Source organism: Lactuca virosa, chromosome 3 (genome assembly GCF_052849685.1).
Source record: "Lactuca virosa cultivar CGN04683 chromosome 3, Lactuca_virosa_CGN04683_v6, whole genome shotgun sequence".
In the NCBI taxonomy this organism is placed as follows: Eukaryota; Viridiplantae; Streptophyta; class Magnoliopsida; order Asterales; family Asteraceae; genus Lactuca; species Lactuca virosa.
In genome coordinates, this window is record NC_136428.1 from 8485139 (window position 1) to 8496621 (window position 11483).

The 11483-nt window shown below is 39.9% G+C and overlaps 1 protein-coding gene across 1 annotated transcript; it reads right to left on the minus strand.

Annotated features, from left to right (window-relative positions):
- Positions 1 to 6416: 6416 nt before the first annotated feature.
- On the minus strand, positions 6417 to 6833 carry LOC145163283 (uncharacterized). Its single transcript, XM_079082119.1, has one exon. The coding sequence runs from the start codon at positions 6831 to 6833 to the stop codon at positions 6417 to 6419; it is 417 nt and encodes a 138-aa protein (XP_078938245.1).
- Between the last annotated feature and the right edge of the window lie 4650 nt (positions 6834 to 11483).

An 11483-nucleotide genomic window follows, 5' to 3' on the forward strand; every position in this document is an offset into this window, starting at 1 on the left:
GCTACCTGGCAGTACAGGGCCTGTCATTGCTTCCAAGTTGTTATGCGACCAATTGAGAACTTTCAGAACTCCTATGCAAAGCCAACTTTAACTGGAATGGGCACAAAATATGTCAACACGATAGGTTATAAACCTCAAGTCGTGTGCTAGTGAAGAACCTCAATTTTTATTCTTGATTAGTTCTTGAAATTCTTTTTAGGATCTTTAAGACTCCCACTATCCTCTTGACATATAAGACTATCTTGCCAAATATTCAAGAGATAGTGCGGATTCTTTATCAAGACAAACACTTCACACAATTGGCCTTAGTTGGTCTTTGTTTTATCCAAAACATCACAACTTACCAATTTTAAATGTACAAGAGTAGGACACTTTTACTCTTACATTTGACAAGTGTTTTAAACCTTTCTTTAAGATATGTCACTCAAGTTACAATCTTGGAGTATGACTCTAAGAATTGTTTTGGAACGAAGTATGACTCATCTTCCTGATCTAACCATTTCAACAATTCATGACTCCTCTTCTTAGTCATAAGAATGCACTAAGATGACCTTTAGAGGACTAATTGTGATATGATTTCTAAATCATTAAGATGATCACAAACATGATACTAAAGTACTCTCCCATCTTTTCAGATTTGAGAAACTTTTATCTTTCTGCCTAATTTGATTCTTCCCATTCGTTCTGCCATACATTGAGACTTTTCCAATGTTTCAGAATTATACTTAAACTTGTAAGTATAACCATATTTACTAAACTTTAGTAAATCAAATAGTCTTAACGAGCTTTGTGGTGGACATGACCAGTGCACAAGAATGTGTACTCGATCCCTTTAGTCCTTCACTTGACTCACACATCCATGTGAACAAGTAATTAGTCTTGATTTTCCAATGCTTGAAAGTTCTCATTCATCATACTATTCAACTTGCATGATTCCAAGTTTCGGTCCAATTGAAACTTGGGCGATGAGGAACTTTCCTGATTTGGTAAATTTAGACACTACCACAAATGAAAGAATCAAATCCATTTTCCAATATTGCTGTCGGTGGAATCATATAAGCAACAATTTTCCACAAATGCCATTGTAAGGATACTTCAAATAAATAAAATTAAACAATTTTCTTTTATTTTAAAACTTTGCGGAAAAACTTATCCTTACAATCCACATGGAAAATTGTTGTTATCTATTCCTTAGCAATATATCATAACTTCTTAAGCAACTGCTCAAAATTCTGATGCGATCGAAATCCACCTTCGCGATCAGAATCAGCATATACTTCCTTTAAGATTTCTCTGTATTCTTTGATTCTTAAAACATCAACATGTGACCCAGTCACATCTTGTAATGAGGATCTCAGAATAGAACTTAACAGAGTTAGATAATGGGCTCTACCTGATGTAGAGTCAAACTTATTGACTTTAACATCCTTAGGTAAATTTGGCAGCTTTGCAATCAACGCCCCTTCCTTTGGAAAAATAAACATATGGACCCTTTGGTAATGGGACTATCTCAGACTTAGCCTTTATCTTTACCATTTGGTCAACCGGGTTGACTATGGCCAATCCCTTTCCATTGGGAAGAGAATGATTTAGCCTTTCTCATCCTAACGAGCATATTATGAAGCACCTATACTACAAAGTTCTAGTTAGATGACATACCTTTTGATGTAGCTTGATGTCTTCAAGCTTTAAGAGCTTAGCCCCAATAGTGTGGAAGCCTCAAATGGAATCACAAATCACCAAAACACCTTGGAAGAACTTGAGAGAATATGTATGCACACTAAAATCGGCCCACTCTTATTTTCACACACTTGTCCCAATTTTGTGAGCCAAGGACCCCTTTATATATTATGGAGGATTAGGGTTACATCCATGTAAACCCTAATACCCATGACCTTTCATTTACATAGGATCCATGGGTTAAAAGCTCCATGGACCATCCATGAAAGCTTAGCCCAACCTAAATGAACTTGGCCCATTCCATATATATAAGAGTCCATATTTAGTTAGTTCTTTTTGATCACTTAATTAATTCTAAATTAATTCTTGATCAATACTAATTAAATAATATGATTCCATATTAATATATTAGAACTTATAATATATTAATATAAATCATAAATATACTATTCTCAAAAGACTATCCATATAAATTGTGCCGGTGAAGTGCAACCCAAATGGACCATGCCGGGTCGGGTCAAGTACATACCAAATATAGTTATGGACTTAGACATTAATCCAACAGCAACATAGTTGTATATAACTAAGATTTTATAGCATGAGAATGTTTTATTTAGCCTAATTTCTTGTTCTTTGTCTACTTGTGGGCTTAGGGTGTGATCAAATATTTGACTGACTATCGAATCCAGTGTTATGTATGATCAGCATGCACGGGTGGCTGCATGGTTAGTGGAAGTTTCATGAGTGAGTATGGTTTGTAGTAGGCCAACATGAGGAAGGATTAGCCACCATTGAGGAAGTATGTATATGATATATGTATATCGTAGATATTGGGCCTGGCAGCCGGGTGGTCCATGACGACCCCTTGGGACAAATACGGGTAGGTGTTGAAGGTAGTATGGGACCATATTACTGGAAGCACATGATCTGTATGTGAAAGTCACGAACCATGAGGGTTTAGTAACCTCGTAATGTTGTAATGGTATGAATTGTGGATTTTCTGATGTATTCTCGTTTGTTTTTCAGTATGCCGATCACTAGAGGTTCTGGATTAGGAGCTGGCGGACCGGAGAGGCCACGTTTATCTGATGATGAGATTCGCGAGATGATCACCACCCTGGTGACCATGGATGTTAGGGAGTCGATCCCATAGGTATTTTCATTTATTAAGACTGCCATGATCGAGGTGTTTGATGAGTGATACGATGTCGTCATTGCGGTTGTTGCTTCCGCAACCACGTTAATTGTTGCTGTTGCGGGAGTTTAGGGGAGAGGGATGGTGCAATACTGGGACTTTAACAACATGAAGCCCCCTGAGTTCGACGGGTTCAAGGACCCGATTGTTGTCTTGAGGTGGATATCTGATATGGAGGGTAGTTTCTTTACATGCTAGTGCCCAAAGGACTAAAAGGTCAAGTTCGCCATGAACCTTCTTTGTTTGGGAGTGAAGAACCAGTGGAATCTGGTAACCGATGCTTATTATCCTACGGAGAAAAACACAGTGACTTGGGAGCACTTTTCTGATATGTTACGCACTGAGTATATTCCCATGGTTGAGAGGGAGAAGTTAGCCCATGATTATCTATCTCTGAAGCAAACGACAGAGTCGATGAAGGAGATCACCAAGATGAAAACTAATAGAGACATTTTCTGTCCCGATTACGATGCCTCGGAGCAGGTTTAGATGTCCCGTTACCCTAGCATGCTCAAGAAAGAGATCTGCGTGTTTGTATCGACCCAAAGATATGGTTCTCTCTCTTTGTTGCAGTCTTTCGCTCGAAGGAAAGAGATTGAGATTGAGACCCAGACTAGAGAGAAAAGGCATGCGTCGGTTTAGATGCAGTCACTAGCAAAGCGGTTTAAGCCCGCTGATTCACAATCCGAAGGACAGAGGGTTCGTACTTATGGCAAGTGCGGGAAGATGCATGGGGGAGCTTGACGATCAGCTACTGGGTGCCACAAATGTGGCAAGGAGGGGCATTTTGAGAGAGAGTGTTGTCAGCCGCAATAGGAGGCCCCATTTTTTAGGGTTCATATTTTTTACCATTGTGATCAGGTGGTTCATGTAAAGGCCCAATGTCTTTTACTTGAAGCTAGGCTCGTGCAGGCACCGAACCCATTGACTCTTAGGATCACAGACGGATGTCAGGGTAGAGCTGAGGCCCTGAAGGCCAGGGGTCATGATTTTCAGCTCACATCAGAGGAGACCAGGGCGGCACTTGACTTCGTTACTGGTATGTTTCCATTTATTATTCTATCAAGTTATTTCCTGTATGTTTATGATTGTATTTCTGCTAGGTACCTTCTTAGTTAATTCCTTGCTTACTCTTGTGCTTTTTGACTTGGGTGCGATTCGGTCCTTTGAAAGTTTTCATATGATAGGATCCTTGCTTTAGGAGTTCATCAGTGAGGATCCTCGATTAGTCACAACTCGACAAACTTTGAGGAGGATCCTTCCATAGAAATAATTCCAACTTGGAAAACAACTGAGAAAAATCTTGCTTTTGCAACGTGATAATATTACAACCCTTGTATATTTTCTGGGGAACATCCTAACTTCAAACAACACGCTAGTTTCATAATCCTTGGAAAATCTCAGGGTAAAATCCCAATCTGAGATTACACGTTAGTGCTATAAAATTTAGTAAATTACTGGGGAAAATCCTAATTGCGTGATAACACAAAAATGTTATAAATCGTAGGTATTTCCTGTAGAAGATCCCAACTTGAGATAACATGTCAATGTTATAAACCTTAGGAATCATCTGGGGAAGATCCCAACTTGAGATAACATGTCAATTTTGTTAGTATCTTAACTTATGTTCAGAAATATGAGGGTTGCCAAGTCACTACAGCATGAAATGATCCCTTTATTCACATCCCATAGTTAGATAACGTACGTCCAAGCGAGGTGTAGAAACCTTAATTCTTATGAAGAGTTAATTAACTCTTTAAACCTTAGAGGGGATTAAGTACCCTTTTCGAAGGAGAGATGATCAGTCTCTATTCATAGTTACTAGGATGTTTGCGTATTGAAATCATTAAGAATTATAGAACGTTGTAGCTATGGGACTCTTAATTGCCAGGGTCCTCAAGTGTCAAGATCCTTGTATGTCAGGATCCTTGGATCTTCATGTGTCAGGATGCTCGTGTGTCAGGATCCTTGTGTGTCAGGATCCTTGATTCCCTGTGCACAACAAACATTAGCTAGCGGTGGGCGTTAGTCTAGCTAACGCCCCTCCGATGTTTAAGTCAGTAATGTATTCAAGAAGAACAAAATAATAATAATAATTAAGGTAAAGAATGCGTGCACCTTGAGTTTGTTGAAGAGTGACTGATCTTACTTACATATGATTTGCTTTAAGATGTACAACATTCCAGGATCTTGGCAAGATACTCCCATAAAGAGTAGCTAACCAGTATGCCCCTTTTCCTGCTTCAACATCTATGAGATATGGTCCTTCCCACCTAGGTGCCAATTTACCTGCACTAGGATCCTTGGTGTTTTGGAATGTTTTCCTTAATACAAAGTCTGCTATCTGGAATCTTCTGACTTTTATATTCTTGTTGTATGCCTTGGTGATTCTCTTTTGAAGAGTAGCGATGCGGATCTTGGCAAGTTCCATGAGTTCATCAATAGTATCAAGATCCTGGGCCAGGATCCCGTTGTTGTTTTCGTGACTTTGAAGTAGGTATCTTGCTGTCGGGATCAGTACTTAAGTATGGATTATTGCTTCTGCTCCGAACACCAAGGAGTATGGGGTTTGGACTGTGGCTACTTTGGAAGTGGTCCTATCTGCCCATAGGACAAAAGGAAGTTCTTCTACCCATTTTCCTTTCTTTTCATCTAACCTTTTCTTCAAGTTATTGACTATGATTTTGTTGTTAGATTTTGCTTGACCGTTGGCTTGAGGTTGAACAGGAGTGGACATTATCACTTTGATTCCCCAACTCGTGCAAAAGTCTCTTGTCCTTTTGCTTATGAACTAGGATCCGTTGTCGCATATGATTTCGGCAGGGATCTCGAACCTGGTCAATATATTGCGTTTACTAAATGAGACTACCTCTTTGTCTCTTACCTGAACAAAATCTTCGACCTTTATCCACTTTGAGAAGTAGTTGGCCATCACTAGCATGAAGACTTTTCCTCTGGGAGCTACCGACAACTTGCCTACTATATCCATCCCCAAATTCATGAATGGCCAAGGGGAGATTATAGGATGTAGATGTTCTGTTGGTTGATGTAGGATGTTGCTATGTCTTTGACAAGCATCACATTTTTGAGCATGTAGGAAAGAATCTTTCTTCATGGTTGGCCAGTAGTATCCTGTTCTCAACACTTTGGAGCATAAGGATCTGCCCCTAAGGTATGGACCTGCCATGGATTTTTTATATAATTTACCTTGGATTATTACAAACCTTGAGACCCTTGATCTGAATGCTCTGTCGCTTTTTCACTCTTTTGGGATCGTGCCATTTTGCAAGTATTCCATAATAGGTTGGATCCATGCTTCTGGATTTCTTTGAGGATCTTGATCGTCGTGATCCCTTTGAGGAGGGATCTGTGGGTCAGGATCTCAGATAGCTGCTATATTCATTGTTCAGTAAGGGTTTTTTGGTTTCTCCGAGGGATCTTTTATTGCTGGAGTTTGTATGTGGGTTATAAGGATCCTCATTTCTGGTGGGATCCTTAGAGAAAATCCTAAGTTAGCCAATGCGTCTGCTTCAGTTTTTTCTTATCTGGGAACTTGATCTAGGCTAAAGTTTTCAAATTCGGAGGCTAGTTTTTTGAGGATATCGAGATATAGTGCTAATCTTTTGCCTTTTACTGCATAGGATCCATTAAAGGGATTAGTCAATAATAACGAATCCACGAATACCTGAAGATCCTTGATTTGGAGATCCTTAACCAATTGCAATCCCATGATGAGTGCTTCGTATTCCGCCTCATTGTTGGTTGCATTGTATTCACAACTTATTGCCTGGGGTAGGATGTCCCCCTGTGGCAACTTTAGTATGATTCCTAGTCCAGTTCCTCTTTGGTTTGATGCTCCATCCGTGAATAGTGTCCATTTTCCCTTGTTTTCTTTTTCTAAGAGTTGCTTATCTTCTACTTCTACTTCAATCTGTAGATCATCGTTGAATTCAGCCATAAAGTCCGCTAATGCTTGAGAATTTATAACGGATCTTGGTTCTTACTTTATCTCGAATGTGCTCAGCTTCACGTACCACTTTGCCATTCTTCCTGACATCTCTGGTTTTCTCATCACATTCTTAATGTGATAGTTAGTCTTTACATGTATGGTATGCGTTTCAAAGTAATGTCTTAATTTAGTGGAAGTAGTTACCAATGCAAGTATTAACTTTTCGAGATGGGAATACGTGGTCTCAGGATCTAGGAGACTTTTACTTACACGGTAGATGGGATGTTGGTCTCCGTTGAAATCCTTGGCTAGGACAACACTCACCTCATTTTAAGATACTGAGAGGTAGAGGAGGAGTGGTTCCCCATCTAGAGGTTTCACCAATAGTGGTGCTGAAATTAAATATCTTTTAAGTTATTGGAAGGCTTCTTCGTGCTCCTGGGTCCATTCGAATTTTTTATTCTTCTTCAAGATATCGTAGAAAGGTTTGCATCTTTCTGAGGATCTTGAGATGACTCTGTTGAGGGATGTTATTCTTCCAGTCAGCCTTTGAATGTCCTTTGTTGAAGATGGGGATTTTAGTTCGATGATTGTTTTGATCTACTCCGTACTTGCTTCTATCCTTCATTTGGTTAGAATATATCTGTTGGATTAGGTGTCTAAGCTCATAACTATAATTGGTATGTACTTGACCCGATAGTAGCATGGTCCATTTCGGGTCGCCTTCATCAGGACAATTTGATAGGATGGATATTTGAGTAAGAGGTTATTTGTGATTTATTAATATATTATAATTGTAATATGTTAATTGAGAAATCATATTATTTAAGTAGTATTGATCAATAATTAATTTGGAATTAATTTAGTGATCAAAAGAGACTAATTAAATTAACAGGGACTGATTAAGTCAATCAATAATATTTATAGTTTGGACCAATGATCCATATTGATTAGGATGGACTAATTCTATGTGGAAGTCCATGAAGAGTTAGTTCATAAGGCCCATCATATGGTTATTGGATTGCTTAAAGGCTTAAGTAAATGGACTAGGGTTTACAAGTTAAACCTTAGGAAGTCCACACTATAAATGTAACCCTTCTTTAGCCAAAATCGTACACAAGAGTGAAAGGACATGAGATGGACAATTTTATGCTTCATAACTTCTCTCTCAATATTCTCTAATTGTTCATGATGTTTGTGACTTGTTTGAGGCACAACACTTGGGGTGCTAAACTCTTGAGAGTCCAATGTCTACAAGCTACAACAAAGAGGTAATTCTTCTAACTAGTTTTTGTTTCAATTACCAATATTGTATGCTAGTTGTAGGTTTCAAGCTTTGGAAATTTTTGTTGCATGTATAACTAGATAAAACTTAGATCCAAAGCTATTAGGGTTGTATGTGCACCATAGGAATGTTCTAGTACATAAAACCCAACAATATCCTAGGAACTTTCCTAATCTCATTCCGAAAGGACACTTGGACGGATTTAACTTCATGTTGTATTCGTCCAATATGTCGAATGCTTCTTTAAGATCCCTGAGATGATATTCAGCTTTCATAGACTTGACCACCATGTCGTCGATGTACACTTCCATGGTGTCCCCCAGTTTCTCTTTAAACATTTTGTTGACTAACCTTTGGTACGTTGCACCTGCATTTTTAAGACCAAATGGCATTGCGGTATAAAAATATATACCTGTTGGAGTTATGAATGTCATATTCTCTTGGTCGGATGGTTCCATCTAGATTTGTTGGAATCCTGCTGAAGCATCCATAAATGTTAACAAATCATGGCCAGCTGTAGCGTCTATCATGGAGTCAATATGTGGTAGAGGGAAAGGATCCTTAGGATAAGCCTTGTTAAGATCCGTGTAATCTACACACACTCTCCATTTTCCGTTCTTTTTTTGTACTATAACCATGTTGGCTAGCCACCTTGGGAATTTTACTTCCTTGATCATCCCTGTTTTGAGGAGTTTCTACACTTCCTCTTGGATGATTTGATTTCTTTCGGGTGCGAACTTCCTTCTCTTTTGGTGTACTGGTCTGAAAGAAGGATCAATGTTAACTTTGTGAGTTATAATTCTTTTATCTATACATGTCATGTCTTCATGTTTCCATGCAAATTTCTTTCTTCTAGTTCTGAGAAAGCTCAAAAGGCCGTGTTCGATTTGTTCGGGTATCGAGGATCCTATGAGGACTTTGGCTTCAGGATCCTTAATGTTCAGGGGCACTTCCTTTATGTTTTGCTTTCTTTTTTCTAGTACGTCTCTTGCCCCCTGCCTTAATTGCTATGCTTGTTGTGGTTTTGTCGTAGACTTCATCGATGTCTTGTAGCATTCTTTTGATTCTTCTTGATCTCCTGTGATCTTCATTGTTCCCCATGGAGTGGGCATCTTCACACATTGGTGGTATGTTGATGGAAACGCCTTCATCTCGTGGATCCATGGTCTACCTAGTATAATATTATAAGAGGATAATGTGTCAATTATTTAAAAGTTTTGCATGGAGTTTACCCCCCTCAATGTATATAGGTAGCTTTATCTCTCAGATCATATGTTTCATCTCGCCACTGAATCCTATGAGGACTGAGGATCTTTTAATTATTTCAGACTCTGGGATGTTCATCCTTTTCAGTGCATCCAAGAGTATGATGTTGACTGAGGATCCTCCGTCAACAAGGATCCTTTTGACGAAGTGGTTGGCGATGTAGAGTGTGATTACTAGTCCATCATGGTCGGGATCCTGGATCTCTTCCCTGTCCGTTTCATCAAAGGTGATCTCCTTCTCGTTTGTGATTGAAGTATTCCTTCGTGGTCTTTCTTATTTTTCTGATTTTGACACCTTGGCGTTCATTTTAGCTTGAGAATAAGAGGTACCGCAAATGTTAGAACCTCCTGAGATGACGTTGATTATCTTGGCTTCGGCAGTAGGGGATCCTAGTTTTTCCGGGACTTGTTACCATCTTAAATGTCCTCCTTGGATCTTTCTTTCATTCTTCTGAGGATCTCTTTGAGGTGTCCTTTTCTCAGGAGGTAACTGATCTCCTTCCTTAGAGCTATGCAATATTCTGTCATATGACCGAAGTCTTCGTGATACGCACACCACTTAGACTTGTCCTTCCAGCTGGTGGATTTGTCTCCCTTTTTCGGCCATCTTGGCTTATCTCCAAGATCATGCATACCATATATCAGACCCGAAACATCCATAGAAAAACAATAGTCATTGATCTTAGGAAGCTCTTCTTTATATCCTTCATCTTCAATGGTGTTAACCCGGTGATGACCAGGTTTGGAATAGGGCTTTGATTTGTAGGATCTTTGGGCCGAAGAGTCGGCCTTCCTGTTGGGATCCTCGTATGAGCTTGGTGGGTTGCTCCTATTTTGGATCTCCTTGTATTCTTCGAGCCTTATGAACCTTAGTGCTTTGCTCCTAACTTCGTCCATCCTTTTGCATGGAGTCATTACGAGGTCTTCGTAGAAAGGAGAGACCTTCTTTAAGCCCATTTTAAAGGCCTCAACTGCAGTCGCCATGTTAATGTTGGGGATACTCAGAGCTTCCCTGCCAAACCTGTTAACAAAGTCTCTAAGTCGTTCTTAAGGATCCTGAACCACCCGATATTGATCACTGGTGATCTTCTCGAATGTTCAACTACAAGAAAATTAATTATTAAATATGTTAACTAAATGTGCAAATGATGTAATAGAATAAGGAGGAACATTCAGCAGCCATTTAAGAGCTGATCCTGTGAGGGTTGAACCAAATCCTTTGCATGGGGAAGCTTCCTTCAAGTGTGTGGGGATGGGAATGATCTCCATCCTTTCTCGGTATTGTGCCACATGCTCCTCAGGATCCGTATTTCCATCATAAGGCTTCATGTTGGGAGTTTGGAAGCGCTTTGGAACTACGGTGTCAGCTATTGCAGGAGAAAATCTCGAGATCCTTTGGCTTGTGGGAGATGCTTCCAGTATAGGTTGAACTACCGCGTGCACACTTGAGATCATTTGTCTTAATTTTTGAAGTTCCTTGGCCATAATTGGACACATTCCTACATCAAGGTTCATAGAGTTAGTATTAAAAGTATTGCTATTTATGAAGTTACTAGTATCGGGATTTCTAGGAGTAGTGAAAGGTTCATCGAGATTATGGATCATAGATGCTCGATTATTTGGAGTTGTCTCCCAAGGCGATGTGGCAGTTGCAGGAATCGTATTCCCGTGTTGATTCCCTGAGGATCCCGCGGTATCAAAGTTCAGGATCTTCGACTGCATGACCGTGGGTGCTGTCTCCTAGGATCTTTGGATCCCGACTTTCATCATCTCCACTTCCTTAATCAGAGTCCTGTTGTCCTCCTGTTCTTGGGACATCTGTTGTGTCATTTTCCTCATCATGGCGAGGAGCTCAGTATTGGATACCATAGCAGGAGGATCCTGGAGTCCTCCAGATCCCAAACTTCCTTGGCTGACAACCGGAGAGGTGTTTCTCTTAGAAGTGTCGGGTTCTTTCCTCTGAATAGGGGGTCTGCTCGGAGGAGCTGGTAGGTTTTTGGTTGAAATAGTAGGATTGGAGGATGGGGATAAGATTGGTTGAGTAGACATGATTTTCTGAAGGTTACGAACACCACGGCCCCACGGTGGGCGCCAAACTGTTTTGGTCAA